Below are 19,779 nucleotides of genomic sequence, written 5' to 3'. Positions count from 1 at the left end.
TTTTTTTTATTGCAAATGGTTGTTCAGTAGTTTAACGACTCGGCAACTTCCCCCTTCAGACAATCCAAGATTTAATTCCCCAGCTATACCCACATTTGAAATATCCTGGATCTGTCACTAATATGCTTTGTTTGACTCAGTGAAGGTCAAGTAACAGCAGCCCCTTTTCCGTTAAAAATAAAACGTTGAAAATATTTAAGGGTGATACAAACGGGAAGGATACTTCATGTTAATCGGTCAATGCTGCAAAATTTCGGGGTGTTGCATGAATTAAGGGTAGAGTTTATGATTTGTCATTTATAGCAACCGCGCGTAGGGTTATGCGTCGTGCCAACGCTAGCGCGCCCAATCACGGCTTCGCAGAATTAAAAACGAACTATCAAATGGAAATTTCCAAAGATGCGTCTTTAAAGTATTTTCTTCAAAATGACAGCACACCAGAAAGAATAATTTCACAGGGAGGCTAGTGCAATTACTATCTTTGAATCAAGTATGCTTTAAAACATGTCAGTTACTTTTGAATAGCTGCAAACGTTTCTCGTTAATTAGTTCTTATTCGCTCACATACTGCATTCATTTAAGTACAGTGAAATATCGATAAGTCAAACTCTGGTAACTCAAAACAAATGTTAAGTCAAACAGAAAATCCATTGCCTTCAGTAGTATAACAATGATATAGGCCTACAACCCTACTTGACTCAGAACTCTGCTTAAGTCAAATTTTAAACCTGTTCCCTTGAGGTTTGTCTTATCAAGATTTCTCTGTATTGCATTTTATCCGAAAGTATTATTATAAGTGCCCCTCTAGTGGCTATAAATGTGCCCCTTCGATGTGAAAATAAAACTGCCCCTCAAACGCACACGTGTAAGCATATAATCGCGCTACAAATAATTGTCTCATCTCTTGTAATGGGAAACCTGCCCCTAATAAACACAAGTGCCCCTCTTGCATTAACAATATTAAAATAAAATGAAAGATGACATGTTGATCATCATTTTTTTCTGTGCAGCTTAAATACATGTAAGAGTTCTGAGTATTTTTCAAATAATTTTGAAGTATGGACATTTAGCACTAGTGTCTATGGGAATTTTAATACAAGGTTGCACCCTTATCAAGCTTAAGTCGTGTCGTCATCCGTCGGTTCGAGGTAGTGAGGCCAGGTGCGTATCTCGGCATACAGCTTGTCTCCAGGGCAATCCGTGGGGCCGAGCTGCCGTACGTCCCGGTGGCCTCGCAGCACGTACCGGTCGGTCAGGTAGCCCAGATGGACACCGCAAGCCGTCAGCTGATGGAAAACCTTCAGTACACCCGGAGTCGGCTGTTATATGATATTTGAAGAGAAAAAAATGTGAGTTTAAAAGAAAGAAACTATTGTAAACTTTTGGATAAAATTAATCGATTCAACTTGGAGGCTTGGCAATCCAATGTCATTGGTGAAGGGGACTCACAGTAACAAATGAGCCAAATAGATCTTCATGGTCATTTTCGATTTTTCAAATTGATTAAAATCAGATTGAAAATGTGGATCCAGCATTAACCCAAGCTACAAAACCAAAAGAATGTTGAAGAATGCTGGCTTTTCCCTCACCAACTCCTAAAGCCTCTCTTCAGAAATCGCTTGAACCACTTTTCTGCCCTTGGCTAATTTTAAGAGACTAGAATCAAGAGTAAACAAAAAAGGGGGTCGATCTTCGCTGGTCTGAGAGGGCTCACTGTGTGGTTGTAAACTGGTAAAGAAAGCCGGGTATACCCTACCTAACCCTACCCGGGTAGTGCTATTGTACAGGATAACCAAGTAACGCCAGTGAATGGGTTAAATTCGCTGATCCCCGATGATTGTGTAGACCAGATGCATGAGGACTTCAAATGAAGGGGACCAGCTTTACCTGCCTTGTCTCTTATTTCTGCTTTCAGAGGAGTCAGGCTATATTGCACATCACTGACTGACTTGTAAATAAGATTTGCTTAAAGGGACATTCCGTCGTGGAATGTATCCAATTTGGGCCCTACAAAACACGATGTCCATTGCAAAAAGCATTTAAAAGTAGGATGTAAACATCCACACAACCACCACTTAAAAACTGGACGTGTTTGTGTTATTCTTGCCAGAACGAATTTCGTTGAGGTCACAATTTTGGCTCTCAAAAATCAAGCTGTTGGTGCTAGTCGTGCATCCTGCCGCACATGTTCCACCAGTGCATTTGTGCTGTGTGGATTATGTGTCGCACACACAATGAGTGCCGTGCATTGAATGGACACGGCTGAAAACACGTATAAGTATGCCACAAAATGCTCTCGGCGTCAGAAGTAAACAATCGGTTTTTCCCGTCTTTTTCGGGGACGGTAAGACATTAGGTTAGTTTCCTTTCAATCAGACCTTTGAAACAGGATAAGTAAACAATTCAAATATAAAATCTTCGCGGATTGCAGGCCATAATGTGCCTTTTAGTCTCACTTATTTGAAATAGGATCACACCGTAACTCCACTGAATGAGTTCAAATATAGGCCTATACGTGCTAAATGTATTGTCCATTTCAGTGCAGTGCGGTCATTATGAATCAATTGAAAATAACTTTTATTGTTATACCTTTGTCTTGAATACTGTATTTTCATTGGGCTATAGAACGATCACGTGTTCAGTTTATAAAAAAGTTGGTACCCATGCTATTTCACCACGTTTTCACACATGAATGGGAGCAGCGAACTATAGCAGACGATCAGCTGTTTCGAGCACGCGACATGCATGTGACTTGACTTTCGATTGTCACGATTGACAACAATTGTTAATTTTGCTAAGCCAGCCTTATAAGAAATCCAACATACCAGCTCAGTCATGTAGTTTCCGATGATCGCAATGCCTTCCGAGTGGTGGTTGTAGTATGTAGACCCGGCTTGCGCACCCACGGTGTCCCAGCCACGCCCTTCGTAGACCCTCTCGTCGCCACCAATGACAAAATTGTATCCGATATCGTTCCAGCCTTGAAGAAGAAAAAATGGTAAAAGGCGCCGGGTATGTAAATGACTGATAATGGTGGTGATTCTTTTGGCTTTTTAGCATTCAGGCTATGAGAAGTTAATAAGCAATATTTGTCACAAGCTTTCACCAGTCGATCACAAGACACCCAGTGCCAACTTGACATAAGTAACAACTGCAACTGTGATATAAAGGGTGGTGCAGAAAGAAAAAAACAACACTTTTTGCCAGCAAGTTTCACCTACATGTTGAGCATAATTATTGCAAAATGTGGATTTCCTTTGACTCAGACAAGTGGATTATGGCAAATCAAAAATATAAATTTGGCAATCTTCTGATGAAAGCTTATAGTTGCGGAGAGTCTTATCCGCAGTCTCATTGCATCGGGTATATAATGCATGATTCTAAACAACTTCTCCGGATCTTCCCACACGAGAAATTATCAGCAAAGTTCACAATCGGATAACTTCATTATGGGATGGTTCTAGCGAAGTTTAACAATCCTGCCACTATTACCTGATACAGTGCGCCTATTATGGATAAAGTTGTCAGCAACAGACCTCGGAATAGTCTCCTGACGGGTTATTAAAATAAAATCACCTTTCTTGAAATGCCACTCTTGGAAGATGCTCATATTTGCAGAGCATTCATCGAGAGTGTAGCACTGCGGAGTGTCGGTGTGATGGATGATCGTGTACCCCACCGGCACCGGCATCAGAGCCACAGCCTTAGGGGGCTTGGCATGCCACTGAGTCCGATTGACGAAGACTAATGTATCGCACGGGGAGTCTGTGGGGAAAGGAAAGAGATTAGCTCGTGAGTGTGTATATGGGGTGTGGTGTGGGGATGGGGTGGGGTGTGGGAATGGGGTGGGGTGTGGGATGGGGTAGGGTGGATGGGTATGGGGTGATGGTGGGGTAAGCAATCATATATCTGCAGGTACAGACTCACCACAGATGGTACGAGAACTGGAGATGTATCGCTCCTTCTCTTTTATCATTCTATTTTTTTTCATCCTCTTTCTCTCCTGTGATTTTCAAGTATTCCTGTTTTCTAGGTTTCAATTCATCCCAGTCTGTTGGTTTGTTTTTGTTTGGTTTTGTTTTATCTGTGTCCTGTTCCGTTCTCAGTTTTTCCTGTACGGATCTGTTATAAATTGTATCCAGTTTCTTGTCTTAGACGTTGTCGCCAAGTTGGAATATGCCTCCCAAAATTGCCTCTGTTTCATTCGTTTCTTACACATGTAATTGCCATTCTTGTATTTCATTAAACATCTTTTATTTTCATCACTGACACTGCATGCATGAAACGTCTCCCCTGTAGGATATTTCCCCTCCGTTCAAAATGTGTGGAAATCTGATTAAAGAGTTGTAGACCTAATCGGAATTCAAAAGAATTTACTTGTTCCATGTTTCTCCTTAACTGGTAATTTGGAGGTGGACTGAAGTAAATTCTTGTTCCCTTTGTCATCTCTACGCCACTGACTATGCCAACATCATGAGCCGAAAATACCAACAATAGATCTATAAATGCAGTGTTTTGCCGCGTTGAAAATCCAGCATAGCTGTATAGAGGACGGGCAGTCGCGCAGATTTCGAATTAAATGTTGACGGGCAGACACGTATTGCTAGCCCCGTGTGTCTAAAAAGGACTTCTTCCGTATTTAGAGCCATAGAGCGATTTTGCTCAATTTCCTGAAAAGTTGTGTTTCCTAAATGTTAAATTTAGAATAAGCTCCGTAATAAACGGAAAAATCGAAAGGTCAGAGGTGCATGACCCATCACCCCGAGACAAATCCTATAGTCATTTTGGACGTCAAACTCTCTCCAAATTTGCCCGAAAATAACACCAAAACTAGACGTACAAAAGTATCGGTTTTCGATTTTTCCTGATTGCTAATTAAACCCATGCAAATTAGCTTGCTTTGCGAAAAAAACCCGGGGAAAACAGTCTAAATTTCCAATTCAGTAAACAACATTTCAGGAAATTTAACATGCATTGGTGTGTGGCTACAAAATAAGGAAGAAGTCCAGTATTTGAGACACAATTTTATGGGGCTAGCGCACGTGTTGCGCATGCGTTAGACCGTATAAAACATTGTTCACTTGGTCCAGTGACGTCATCTGCATGCCCGTTATAGTTGAACAGTTGCCAACTTGCGACACTATTTTTTTTAATGATTAACCCACGGCCACCGAGCCACAAGTGCAGTGCATAAGTCAATAGCCGTATCCCCGACCTTCCCAAAATAGCATGTGTCTTTGTCATAGGATCCTGGTGTTGCATGGATTTTAATAATGGAATCCTGATCTATCATTGTCACCACAAACAAGCAGCCTGCAAATATTAAGTGGAAAACCTAACTTATCGGGGGTTGGGGGGTTGGATATGTGCTGAAGCCTTAGCGCCTGCGATCCACCAACAAGTTGAAAAACTGTTTCCCCCGGGTCTTATCTGCAATAATTATGATCACTGTCTTTTAAAATTTGCCGGACACTATGGTTTCGTCAGATCTTATTAATTGTTATTCAACTCAGAAAATACACACAGATCCAGTTTCACCGCATAGTCCTACGTTTTTAGTTTTAAGCAGTAGGCTATACGTCCCAGTGCAGTGTGAATTTTGGACTCTTTAAAATATTCGGACTGTTAAGTTTTTGTTGCGCATGCCTTAATGAACATACATTTTGTTTAAAACAGTCGTGACAGGTCACGTGCGTGTGAGACTAGGAGCGATGGGATTACACGGGAGTCCAAATTTTGGGGCACCACCATTCGTATAGGGACACGAGAGCGAATAATGTGCCATGTATTTTAAATAGCACCATGTACATGAACATGGATGACATATAAAAATGGACACATGAATGTTAACCCACCTTTGTTCTTGGAGCTTCGCATTTCATGTGCCGAGGTCTTCCCAAACACGCCATTACTTCCTACGGAGAGACAAATTATGCCTACAACAGCCAAGCAAGGAAGAGCCATCGTGGACATTACAAGGTGGCCAACTCAGCGCAGACACTACAAAACTCAAGCTAAACCGTTAAAAATGTCGCTAGAAGGAAGTGCTTTTGTGTATACCGGGTTGCGAAATGCAACACTGCATTATGCATAATGGAATTCCCCATGACATGATCAAAACAAGGAAGTAAGCAACACAATTTTGTCAACGGCATATGCGTGTGAGCTGTATGTGCGCCATTGGCTACACGTACACTGTGTTTACTGATAACTGTAATAGTGTCTACCACAATTTAACGGACATTCGGAGATTCGATTTTAGCATCACAATATCACATGACCTTGCAAAACCTGGGCGTCTAGCATGTACACAATAGGTGAACAGAAGAAATGGTTTTGTCCGTTGCATTATCTCATATCTGGGTATGAAGTTATTCAACTGTTCGATCAACCGTCACCCAATTTCATCCCCATGGTGTCGAGCAGTAGGCTCCCACTCCCACTCTGTTCACAAGTACCCCTCACCGGCAAAGAAAGTACAGGTGGGGGGTGAACCAGCGAAATGTCCCGTCGCCCCCGCGATATTTATTATTACACAACTATCTGGGGTACTTTGTGCGCTTTCCTATGAGGCATAGTTATAATAACCAGGCTTGAGTGGAGACTACCATTTTTTCAACTTGGTACGGATTTCGGACTTTATTTCCCTTTTAAAGAAAATCCTCCAGAGCCTCGGATCAGAAAAGAAAAAGAAAATTGCTGCTATACAAGTAGTATCCAATTGAAAATAACGTTTCTAAGATAAAACTTTGACTTATTGAAAACAAGAGAGCAAAAGCTGAAGGGGCAGAGCAAGGAATCGAATTCGAGACCTCCGATCATTAGCCAGCATGCCTAACCACTAGGCAACGGTTGCAATCAAAACTGTTGGACCAAATCGGAAGTTCTTGGTATCATTTTCATTCCAACAAACTTTCCTATACATATATAGTGTAGATCTCTGAATAGTGGAAGTATGAGGTTGCGTTTGTTTTTTGCCGGCACCACCCTGTATAGAGCAAGGAACAGCTTCAATCAAGTTAAACTTGTGTTAGGCCAAAAAAAAAAAATATTCGGTCTCTGGTCAGACCAAAGTTCCGGAATTGACGCGGCCACGCGGCTTTTTTTTTTTTTTTTTTTTTTTTTTCTTTCTTCAAGCTTGGATTGTACAGACAAGGAGGGTACTATTTTGCTTTTTTGGTGTCCTCATGTACATTGGTGTCCTCCATAATTTGCCTTGGTGCTTTCGATCATTTGCATGGGTGCAATTTCCCATTCCTTGGTGCTCTTTGGTTAAAAAAAATTGAGGAGGTGCGGAAATAGAGGGCGCTGTTGGAGCTACCGCGGAACATTTTTGAAAAAAAAAGATCGACGCGCATGATTAAAATCGACGCGCGCGCTGACCAGAGACCGACTTAATTTTTGTTTTGGCCTTAAGCAAATTAGCATATTCCTTGGGCAAATTAGTAATATTCAGACGAGATTCGGAGCCCATGACGCTTGTGTGTCTCTACCTCGGGCTTGTCAATTATGACGAATTAGGCACGGAGACTACTCAGTGGCGCGTCCGGGATTTGGCTTTGGGGGGGGGGGGGGGGGGGGCTCAACAAGATTTTCACATTTTTTGAAGTTACATTTTTTCAAAACGTTTATGGCCGCAGAAAACAATTAGTTTATATAAGGTCAAATCGTGGGACTAAAATAAATTACAATACAAAACAAATATTTGTTGACAACCTGTTGGGGGGCCTCCTTGGGGGCGCCACTGGGACATGAAAAAGAAATGTTTACCTCTTGTCAAATGTCAATTAACAAACGAAATATTCAAATTCAAGAGGTTGTGTTAGAATATACGATACCCAAAATGATATTTCATTTTGTTCACAGATTTTTTAACAGTTAGGATCAAAAAAATTGGACATGGTTTACAAGAGATCCATGTTGAATGACTGGACATGCATGGACTGGTGTTTAAGCTCCGCTCAAAGTCCAGTTTTTAAATTAAAAAAAACCAATGAAAGTACGAAGTACGACTCTTGTGTATTGTGTATCGCAGCGGAACATGTCCTCGGTGAGGGCGCCCTATGCAAGAGGTCTGTTGTGGACAAAACAAACAAGAAAGTCTTAATACATTTTTACTTAGGTGATAGGGAAAAAGGTTCTCGAGCGAAAGACACTTTGAAAGAATCTTTCCAGCAAGCCTCTCACCTGAATTATTGAATGTGCACAATATAATAATACTTTCACATGAAAATGTCTTGAGCTTGAAATAAATGACTCAGGGCTCATTTGAATTTGCAGACAACATTTTGAAGTTTACTTCAGTACAAAAATAAGAGAGTCTTGGCAACCAGATTATAAGTGACAACGTAATCAATCTACTTAAAAACTTCGTCGAATATTGTACACAGATACTACCACCATTAAAAAAAACCGTGCAAAACTTCTAAAAAATAGTGACCGATAACCACGCTATATTTGAAACACAAAAAGGAGTGTTTTTTATGTTTTAAACTTTTTTTTTTTTATACATTCCGAGTATTTAAGCTTTATTATAGGCGCTATACAGCAACAACTATAAGAGAGTGCTTTATAATTTAAACACACACACTTAGGTAAAACAAAAGTACCGGTGGCATAATTTCTACAATTTCCATTCAAATGCATTACTAACTTGGTACAAATTAAGCCATTAAATATTTTTTTTTCAAGTCATGATTGTAAAAAAAAGACAAGATTAGCCATTCAAAGTTGCCGCCAGGGAACGCTATCAATATATTGTTGGATACTGTTTTGTTTTATGTTATCCCAGCAATTTTATTATTTAACCGAATTAGGTTTACAGGAAATTCTGTTTTGATTTTTTTTCTGATACAAAAACAGCAGAAACGCTTGAATGACCCTGGGTGTTTACATCTGGTCGACTGCATTTCAGTCGACCACGCGACCGTATTTTGCTTGTGTTTGAATGAAATATTCCAATAGGTTTGACCAGGCGCTGTTCTAGAGCCTATATTTTAGGGGGACTAACAGGGTTGGATCTAGGAATTTTAGCAGGAGGCGTGCTGAATTGTAGACCGTTTTTTTCTACGGACAGTTAGGCCTCTGGAAATCAATAGGGGCGGGAACAATAGGGGGGGGGGGGGCTCGTACCATATTACTGGAGCGTAATCGATTCCATAATTTATTCGATTCTGTGTGGGTTGTGTTCCTAGAATGGGTATCGATACCCTCACACTTGTATTCGGTTCTTCACTTCCACGACCACCAGCATCAGATAGCGTTCTCTTCCTGTAAATTGCGCCATCTGTTGATCATGATGGAATATCTTTGAAGTGCAAAAGTTAGTGTACATGTATGGGTGCAGACCAGTAAATCGACTCCCATAGACCTTATTGATTTTACGCAGTGCTTCCAAAATCAATTAAAAATACTCGCAACTCTCCAAAGTGTTTGAAACACTCATCAAATTAAAGCTCGTTTCATCATCTTTTAATTTCTTTTCAATTTTGGGTGGTAATCCGATGACTTGTGGAAGAAAATTCTATCCAAAGATGGTCACCCCTAATTGGAGGCCTGTGGCCCATCGCCATTTTGAAAAATAATGCCTGCGCTCCATTGCAAAAAAAGAACACCTTTAGTGCCTAATTTCATCCACACTTCACAGAAATACGAACTCGCACTTCTCTTCACGGATGCAGATGTAGAAAAGTCTCCAGGAAGTATTTCAAACGTTCCTTGGTTACATTCTGTTGTGTTTGTAACTTGCTTTCATCTTTGTTTACATGTACCCTTTTGCTCTTATGAGGGCGCTATTCATTGCCACTGTAACCTTGCCGGATGCACCCATGTACATGTATTAAAATTCCCATAGACACCAGTGCTAAATGCCCATACTTCGAAATTCTTTTAAAAATACCCAGAACTCTCACAAGTATTTAAGCTGCACAGAAAATTGTTGATCAACATGTCATCTGTCATTTGCTTTTCATTTTTTTGGTGGGTTGACCACTGACTTTTTGAAAAATTCTTACCCAAAGAAACAAGACGACCCCTAGTTTTCCCAAAGCGGAAAAGTAGCCGTCTTGAAAAAACGCCCCCATCACAAAAAGGCAAAATAGCGCCACTTTCGAGCCCATTGAATGCTCATATTTAGAAGCCCCAAGTCCGAGCCATGGATTCAATGTTATTTAAAAAAATTTTTTTTCCAATTTTATGGCTCTCCGAACTCTCTAATAATAAAAGAATATTTTGAACTTGTTGTCGCCATAGGACTTTTTCTCAATACAGCTTCAGTTGTAGTAGATTTCAGTAGCATATTTCCAACTCCAAAGTCCATTTAAATCATAACCGAAAGTGAAAAAGTATATGAGCAAAAGCCATTTTAACCTTTGTCAAAATAAATGCCTTGCATATTCAAGGTCAATAAAGCTAAATTTGATCAGTGAGCCTGGTTTGCGGTATTAAACACATGATGTGGAAAGAATCTGTTTTGAAAAGATGTGTTGTTCTAAAAAAAAAATATTATCGGAGACTTATATCGCGCACGTATCTACCAACTATGAGGTACTCAAGGCGCTGGAGATATGTCTATTATTACAGAAAGGTAAATACAGTTTATGAGAAATATGAGACCCATTATGAAGCACCTTATAAGGGTTTACAAGAACCGGTTTGTTGTTTTCAGAACCACCTACCACACCCCTTCTCAGAAGAGATTCCTTCCAGATGGTTTTAACGAAAACTCTCACCAGTTTACACTACCGCCATACAAAGTGTCAAGTCTTATTTAAGCTACATTTAATATATAGGCCTACTACGTCAGTAAAAGTGCTCCCCACTTGGAGCTAGAAAACCGACATGCGCCCTCTCCCGTTTTAAGCTTCATATTGGGACCAGGTCGTAATCTCATTATAGAGGGCGTCGCCGGGGCACTCTGTTGATCGTACGTCACGGTGCCCCTTCATTTTGTACGAGGGAGACAGGTTACCAGACTCGACACCGCATCCCATCAACTGGTTGAGAACAGACAGTAACCCACTACTCGGCTGTTGAAAAAAATGAGGAAAAACGTATAAAAAAAAACACTTAAACTTAATATAAACGAACAACTTATTCATATAACTGCTGCAAAGTAGTGCTCAGCAAATTTATGAACTGAGCAAAAATCAGTGGAGGACCATCAGGAGCAACATACATTGCATGGCATTTTGGCTGTAACCTGTTTTTGTTAAGTTTCATCTGATCTGCACTTTTATGCTCAGCAGCTGATTAAATTGAGGTGACTACAATTCTTTTTACCAGCTTACGACTTTATTTTGTGGAATCCGCCAGCACAAGACTAGACAACCGGGTTTAATGAACGTCAGCAATGTAATGTCTTTAAGGGGACCCAGTGCCGATGTTGCTTTTTGTACAACCGAAACTTGATTTGAAGTTAGCCTCTCGTGTGATGAACACACTGTTAATTATACGGGGACGGATTTGACCCTGATTGTCTGATCCCGGTCAGATTTGCCCTGACACTCTTCTATAGCTTAAAAACGACATCTGTGCTTGTCAGAAAGACTCTTTCCGTGTCAAACAGGACGGAAAACTGACTCAGAGTTAGTGTCATTTCGACCCGGAAAGGTGTCAGGTCAAATCTGACCCGGATTTCAGTCGAATCTAATCCGGGACTTTTAGGAGTGTGTTGAAGCAAGATTGAGGCTGGTTACATTACCGGGGAGCTTGTGTAGTCTCCCATGATCGCAATGCCCACTGAATTCGGGTTATAGTCCGATCCAGCATGCGCCCCCACGGTGCCCCAGCCACGCCCCACGTAGACTCTCCCATCACCGCCGATCACAAAGTTGTATCCAACGTCGGTAAAGCCTGAAAAGATAGTGAGTTAAAGTGACCACATAAAAACCTATACACTTAGATTTTAAAGGTGTTCATTACAGTTGTTATTGTTCGGAGCCTTAACCTATTACTTTCCATGGATGTTGTCGAGTCCATCACAAGTCCATCACAAGCCCAGTCACAAGTAACAGTGGATGAGCAATTACAAAGAACTGCATTTGTAACAGTTCATTGGAACTGAGTTGAATTGGGACAGGAGGACTTGCAGGGGACTTGTATCCAATTCCCTAATGTTATGGCTCTCAGAACTCTATAATGTAGAACATTTTGAGGGTATAACTTTTGTTCATGAGCTCGGCGGATGGATTTAGGCCTATTTACCGGTGTGCACCCCTACAGTGTTTTGTGACCCAGTAGCCATGGTTGCACCGAGTTGACCTCTCAGTGATGTCACGACTTCGGCAGCGTATAGGAAAGATTCTTCGAAGCCTACATTCAACTTTGACAGCGCTTGAATTATAGTACTGCACCCACTATTGTACTGATTTACAGTATTTCATGTTAATAAGAGTGAAACGCTTTATAGAGGGGTCGCCATTGCATGCAGAGCGCCTAGTACTGGCGCTTTACAAGTTATTCTCTTCCTCCTCACACTCTTGTTTTACTATGCTATAAAGACAATGCTTTGGTTTCCCTTTGTCCCTGTAAAATAACACTCTCCCATAGACTAAGCACACAAACTTACTACAGAGGACTGTTTCCAACATAAGACCCAACTCCCAAGGACTGAACGGATTCTGTTGTTCTCCTTGTGTGTGTCACTTCTCGGGAGTTATGTAGAACACGTACACCCATACAGGTTTCGAGTCAACTCGGACCCAACCCAACTCAGGCCCAGGCAACTCAGACCAACCTGGGCCCGAGTTGGTTCGGGTCCGAGTAATTGGTTCAAGTCCGAGTTGGTCTGAGTCCCAGTTGGTCTTGTTCCAAGTTGGTTTGGGTATGGCTTGACCTGCACCAATGGTACATACCTCTGGCGTTCATGTGCCACCGCTGGAAACCCAGCATCTTTGCCGAGCAGGTTTGAAGAGAGTCGCATGACCCATAGACGGTGTGGTGCACCACTGTGTAGTCTGGAGTCCCTGACATCGCCGTGGTACTGCGGGGAGATACGGCTTCCCACTCGGACCTCGAGACGAAAGTCAGACCCTCGCAACTTCCTAAGATAAAAGAAAATAGAATTAACGGCTAGGTCACACACGTCACAACCTCGTTCGCAGGGTGAACTTTTCAACCACGATACAAAATTAGACTCTGGATGGTTACTTGCTTCTTTTATTATGATTCGATCCTGCATTAGCAAGTACGGATTTGTATCGTTTACTTGGGGATGCCATTTCCAGTGTTGCATGTTTTAAAGCTCATTTTAAAATGTTATATCCAGTCATCGTCACAAAACTCCCCCTTTCCATTTTGCCGGATGTTGGATGGGTGAAAATACTAATGTACACCTATGAAAACAGATACTGTGTTTTCCGATTGTTTAAACTGCTTCATTCCATACCCTTCACTCCGCAATCAGAAACATTTGAATTTGCAATACTGTAAGGTCATCCAACTATTCTGCACCCAATTTTAATATTTTTGAATATGCGAATGACCCAGGCGAGGCAATTTTAATAGGCAACCTGAATGCGCTGCAAGCTAAGCCAGCGTTCCCTACGAGCAAGGCAGCAGTGAAATTCCTCAGAACATCACAGAAAATTGTCACTTTTGTGTCTTTTTCTTCTTGGAGAATGCCTAGAACAAATTTCCTTTAAAAAAAAATCTCGTGTAACAAGGCCCTAAGTTGCACATATAAAATACAGATAAGAAGAGTCAGTAGTGGGTTGAATGCCAGCATGCACGCGTTCTAGATTTACAGACCTCTGTTTCATTCGTTTAGGTTTTTCTGATCTATTCTAATTTGTAAGCCCAAAAGCCTAATTATTTAACACAGAAGAAGTCTAGTCGCTGTTTCTAAGTTACTATCCCCAACTTCACGCATGAAGTGGACATCACAAGTGAACATTCAAGTGAGCACCTGCACTTCTTCCCCAGCTCAGTCTTCATAAATGTCTTCAAAATCTGTTGGAAACCATGGTTATACGAACAAAATGCACTTACTTGAAGCAGAAGATAAAACACTATCCAATTCAACATAAGGGTCTAAAATCAGGTCAAACCGGAATGGAGCCAAGACTTAGACAACACCATTCGAGTAAAGCGATTACAAAGAAACCTAGGCCCCATATGAATGCATTTTATTTTCAAAAGCTAAAATAAAAAAAATGTTTGTTATTTTGAACGTGACAGTAGAGGTAGGACGTGATTAATTTACAACTTATTCGTTGACATAAATTTGCTCAAACAACCTCTTTCAGCAAAAAAAAAAAAAAACCTGTTGACTTTATCAGTGTGTCATTAGTTGACCATTTCAGTTTGTCATCTCGTCAAATATGGATTCAAAACAACAAAAAGTGAATTTTATTTTGGGAAAATCAAGCTAAACCTTGACTTATCTCCTGCGTGACATCGGCTGTCCATGACTGTGGCTCTTCAGTTGTGGCTCCAAGATCTCCATAGTGGGACCAGGTCTTAATCTCATTGTAGAGTGCATCACCGGGGCAGTCTGTCGTCCGCACATCACGGTGCCCCTTGATGATGTACGCAGGAGACAGGTTGCCAGACTCGACACCGCATTCCATCAATTGGTTGAGAACAGAAAGTACCCCATCACTGGGCTGAGGACAAAAAAAGAGATAAGAATAAAAAAACCTGAAAAATGTTAAAATTAGTTAAGACCCCAAGCATGGGAAACCGCCAACATAGTGCTACATGGATAGCTGCCATCTTTTATGACCAATCGAAGTAAAGTTGCGGAAATTCTTTTTTTTAAGTGGTAGAGAAAGGAACGATGCATCAGGAAGCCGCTTGGATGCTTCTCCTGAGTGAGTTGTTTATTAAAGCAAGGTAGAAGCTGGGTAAGTTACCAAGGAGCCTGTGTACTCTCCAGTAATAGCAATGCCCACTGAATGCCGGTTGTAGAAGGAAGAGTTAGCATGTGCCCCTACTTTGCCCCAGCCACGCCCCACGTAGACCCTCTCATCGCCGCCGATCACAAAGTTGTATCCAACGTCGGACCAACCTGGACAGTACAGAAATGAACGTGCGTTTGTGACCACAAGAAAATCTAACACAGAAAGTCACTAAAATGTTCTTATTCTGAGGCATGCCAACAAAATACTGTATGCTCTCTAGACTGCTTCAAGAAACATGGGGCCAATTTCATAGAGCTGCTTAAGCACAAAATTTGCTTTAGCACAAAAACGTCTTGCTTAATAAAATCAGGCTACCAGCCAAAACTCCATGCGATTGTTATGCTAAGTAAACAATAGCTAAATACCAGTCACAAGCAATGTACATCACATGGAGTTTTGGCCGGTAACCTAAGTTTACTAAGCAATGTTTTTTCGTGCTTAAGCAATTTTTCTGCTTAAGCAGCTCTATGAAATTGGGCCCTGCTCATTAACGAATCAGGGAATCAACCTGTCAATCGTATCGATATGTACCGCGCACCGTTAAAAATAAATTGGCACTTGTACCTCCTAAACTGTTTGCAACATTGTTGAGAGTTTCACCATATTTTGGGCACTTTTTGTCTAACTCTGGACCCACAGTTGAAATTGTCACTGGGGGAGGAGGGTTTAGACACTACCTAACACGGGTTTTTTTTTTACTATAAGCTGTTGAAATTCCATGAGGGAGGGGGAGGGGTATAGACATTATGACTCCCAAGGCGTTGTTCATAATACACATATTTAAATAGTGGTTTATGTGCATCATTTTAAGTCCCTCGTTTTTACTGTTCAATATACTATAACAATGGGGGGGGTGGTGGTGAAGTAAAACTCCCAATCCCCACCGTCCCTGCGCCACTGACACTTGCCCAATTTTTAGAGCATTTTATTCTGCTCTTTCTAGCAAGGTTGTACTTGACTATTCCATACCGTTGGTGTCCATGTGATATTGTTGGAAGGCTACCATCTTTGCAGAACAGGTCTGTGGAGTGGAGCAGGACCCTGTGTCGGTGTGGTGCACCAATGTGTACTCAGGGGTCCCTGGCATCGCCGTGGTCCAACGGGGAGGTCTGGCGCCCCACTCGGACCTCGAAACGAAAGTCAGACCCGCACAACTTCCTATTGGATAAAACATATAAATGAGTATTTCTCTCCTATAATTACCCCTTTTTTTCCGCCAAAACTGTTTTGTGGCATTAATAGAGACGCTTACCATCATCACGCGCTTGTCGGGCAAAACGTTTAAGCTTGGCCAACGGCATTTCGTGCAGAGCCGCAATTGCGAAGCACAAAAAGACAAAGACAGACACAAAGACAAAGATAGCAACGTTCCGACGAGTTTTGGAGTCCATTTTGATGCTCGTGTGGTTGCACTGCAGGCTGAGCAGTAATGGATGTCGAATCTTGATGATCTATCTTATGGGCTGTGCAGAACCCGGATCCGGAAATTGACTGCACAGTTCATGTGCTCCGGCAGCTTCCTGAACTATGTTGAGTACAAAACAAGACAGGCTTTCCGTTTTAGTAATATATTTTTGTGCAAGCATGTCTTTGGATTGAACGAAAATCCGTAGGGTGACCATTTCATTTTATGCCAAAGTGTTCTGGGGGAAAACAGAAAGTAAATTGAAGAGAATCTAGCGGACTAAAAGCTCTAGCAGATTTTCAACACAATACTGGTGATCCTAACAGAAACATGTAGATTTGTTTTGAACGAGCTTCAATTATTTCAAACAAAGCCTTGAATACAGCGGGGACGGGCAGGTCAGTCTGTTCGTTGAGGTCCCCTGACGCTGTTGTGGCGGTAATCGGTTAATTACAAAATTTTCTTGAGGTTTAATTAACAGTTCAAAGTTTGATTTATTCGTTTAATTTATTCTGGAGTTTGATGTTCACTTCAATAGTTGTCACTTTCACTTGATTCAGTTGATTCACATATCACTTGATTCACATCATTCACGTAAAAAGTGGAAAATAAAAAACACAAAGGGACATAATAAGCACATGCATAAAGTGCATCTTCATGTACATGTAAAGTGGACATGTGGAGTACGTGTAGTTAACATGTGGAATTAGACATAAAGCATGTTATGATATGACCCCAAATAATTCACAGGTTTATAATAAACAAGAAGAGGATTTACCATATTATAAAACCCAGAATTATACCCAGATCTAAATCCATTGTTCACGAGGGGCACATAGGGTGCAGTGTACATGTTTCGTTGATGATATATCGCTGCACAAACACATTTATACAAACTGGTTTTATCGTGTGATTATTGATCCTCAAAACATTACAAATAACATTATTCAATGACTCAAAATTACCTCACAATAATTCTATGAACTATAAAATATATAGTTATCAAATTACCTCTGTCCCTAGGTCAAGTTTTGGGGGAGAACCTCAATTGTTTGGAGTCGAAATTCACTAACGATTCACAAAAATGTGATCAGACGAGGGTATGTACAGCGCGCAGAACAGCGCCACCCTGTACTAAGTGACAAGCATTATTGTGCAAGGCACAACTGTCGTCACAATAGTATAGGCTATAGACATTCTGCATCCTGTAACTTAGTGTTTATTATAATGTTTTTTGGTGTGATTTGTAGGTGATTTAGCAGATGTTTGTTAAATCTAGCAGAAATGCATCTAGCAGAATTTTTCATCTGATCCAACCTGAAAACCGGGAAATTCACTGCGTGCCTGTTTTCGTGCTGTTTAGTATCTAGCCTACTTAGATATATGTCATGTCCATTTTTATGAAATTGAAGAGACTGTGCTTTGTATGACCTCCATTGCCCATGTCCGGCCCGGCCGGACAAGTTAACTTTTTTAAAGAACTGGTTGAAAGGAATGCATTCTTTTTGTTATCTTATAGTATATAGGTTTTCCCAGATGAAATCTGAATTAACAATGGACCCCAACGAAGTTCTGGAACGAAATTAAAGTATCTCTCCAAGGAATTCAAACGATACCAGTGTTAATAAATTAACTTCAGAAACCTTTATAGGCTAAACGAAAAGAGTTTTCTCGTGTGTGAGAAATGAATAAAATTATGGAAGTTTCATTTTTTGGTGCTTGCTTCAAATGTGATTCTTTCCAGTTGGGTGTTTGTCTTTTCTCCTTCAATAACATTATCCTTTCTTATTCCTCCACGATCGTACTAGACGTTAACAATAGAAAACGAAGGAAGTGGGGCAGACACTTCAAAAACAGTGTCATAGCAAGCCCTATTTTAGTCTGGGAAACATAAGCGGGCCTTGCGTCCGCGCCCTTTCATCTCGGGCGGGGCCATGTACCGGGCACGAGCCCATATCGTTTGGGTCGGCGTTGCCGATGCGTATACCCTGACCCAGCACTAGGGTGTTAAACAGGCGCAGGCTATGACACCCTCTCATGCAAAGAGCGAATCTCAAGTATCAACACGTACCTCGCAACCCTAGAAAACACAAATCCTTCCCTTTTTTTTTTTTAGTGATCGCTCTTTGTTTTCCAGTGGAGCTTTTAACCTATCCAATTTCATCTCGAAACATTTTCAATTATTTCCACACGGCATGTGTGCGTGTTTTCGCTTTTGTTGACGTCTATATCGTCACATTTTTGTGTGTGTTCGTTTGTTTGCTTTTAGACGTTAGTCGTTGGAGTGCTTAAACTGATTACAATAAATTTGATATCTCCCCTCTGGCAAAGGAATGGCAGTCGATCGTGAGAAGTTACAGGAGGTAAGTAGACGTTTGCAAACATAAAACGAATTTTGCATTGTGGACAAATTGGCGAATGGTCCCTGGAGCCCTCGAAAACGAGTTTGACTTATTGGCTTGAGAAAGTAAAGACATACAATGTACATAAGGCCTACAACACGGAAACATTCTTTTGACAAAACGAAACATGTTATTTATTTAGGTGATGAATACACAACGGATTGGGATGTTTTCTCACGAGTGCTTGGTATACATGTAACGAGCACGACCCAAGAGCCCTTGACAATCACCCTTGAGGATTTATACGACGGGGTTATACTTATACCAACTCCTAGGGCCAGCTCGGATGTAAGCCAAATGGTTGCATTGGAGCATATGGGAACTGAACATATTTCGGAATCATCTGATGGGCAATCAGTGCACATACAGAGAAGCTATGTTCTTTGATAACGATCAAACATTGCAACATTTTAAGTTCTTCATACTTCATTGCCTTGCTCAGGATTGTGAATGTATTACGGAAGCTTCGTGTTTAAAAAAAACAAAACAAGCGAGGGAAACAAAACAGTGACTAGTAATTACCCATCAAAAATTGTGGGTAGATTGACTTGGAAACATTCAAACTTGACGTTGTATTATAGGGTCAACTGGGTGCATGCACCCGCCATTGGAAATCATTCAAAATAACTAATGATAAATTAAACAAGGATTAATTGTTAAATGAAATTCTGCAATCAACGTAAATTTGATTTTTAGGCTTATTTTCCATTGCGACAACATTTCCAGTTAGTTTTAAGAACTAACCCAGCAGTATTTGACTGTGATGTTATAAGACTACACAACCTTCCATACTCTGCAAAATAATACAGATAAGCCAGGCAAAATACAGGCAAAGAATACCATTTTACTCATTTATTTCAAAATCTTCATACAGGATACAAAATATCAGCTCAAAGGCTGTTTTACATTATGGTCCTGTGATAAGCAATAAAAATAGTGAGAGAATAATAAAATAATAAAATGAACAATTAAGATAATAACAAAAAAGAATAACTATTATGATAGTAAAAATGTACATTAATTTTTTTTTCTTCTTCAATCCCCGTTCCCCCACCCTTTACGTTTAAAA

General features: G+C 40.8%; 1 protein-coding gene across 1 annotated transcript; it reads right to left on the bottom strand.

Annotated features, from left to right (window-relative positions):
* Window positions 1–472: 472 nt before the first annotated feature.
* LOC119730111 (peptidoglycan recognition protein 3-like) lies at window positions 473–15,990 on the bottom strand. The gene is made up of 10 exons (XM_038202894.1): window positions 15,873–15,990; window positions 14,856–15,010; window positions 14,375–14,606; window positions 12,855–13,043; window positions 11,702–11,853; window positions 10,860–11,027; window positions 5,856–5,988; window positions 3,577–3,765; window positions 2,826–2,980; window positions 473–1,319 (listed from the first exon to the last, which is right to left on the bottom strand). Exons 1-10 carry the CDS (start codon window positions 15,988–15,990, stop codon window positions 1,119–1,121), a joined length of 1,692 nt encoding a protein of 563 aa, XP_038058822.1. The 3' UTR covers window positions 473–1,118.
* Window positions 15,991–19,779: the final 3,789 nt, after the last annotated feature.

This window comes from Patiria miniata, unplaced genomic scaffold, assembly GCF_015706575.1.
Source record: "Patiria miniata isolate m_02_andy unplaced genomic scaffold, ASM1570657v1 HiC_scaffold_22, whole genome shotgun sequence".
In the NCBI taxonomy this organism is placed as follows: Eukaryota; Metazoa; Echinodermata; class Asteroidea; order Valvatida; family Asterinidae; genus Patiria; species Patiria miniata.
This window is presented reverse-complemented; position numbering and strand designations above follow the sequence as displayed.

Bases quoted from the DNA above. Each gene is read 5' to 3' on its own strand.
- LOC119730111 (XM_038202894.1), bottom strand. From the start codon at position 15,990: ATGCCAGGGACCCCTGAGTACACATTGGTGCACCACACCGACACAGGG. The intron at 14,607-14,855 runs GTAACTTACCCA...TTTTGTCCTCAG, and splicing joins GAGAGTACACAGGCTCCTTG to CCCAGTGATGGGGTACTTTC. The intron at 13,044-14,374 runs GTTTAGCTTGAT...CTTTTATCTTAG, and splicing joins CACGCAGGAGATAAGTCAAG to GAAGTTGCGAGGGTCTGACT.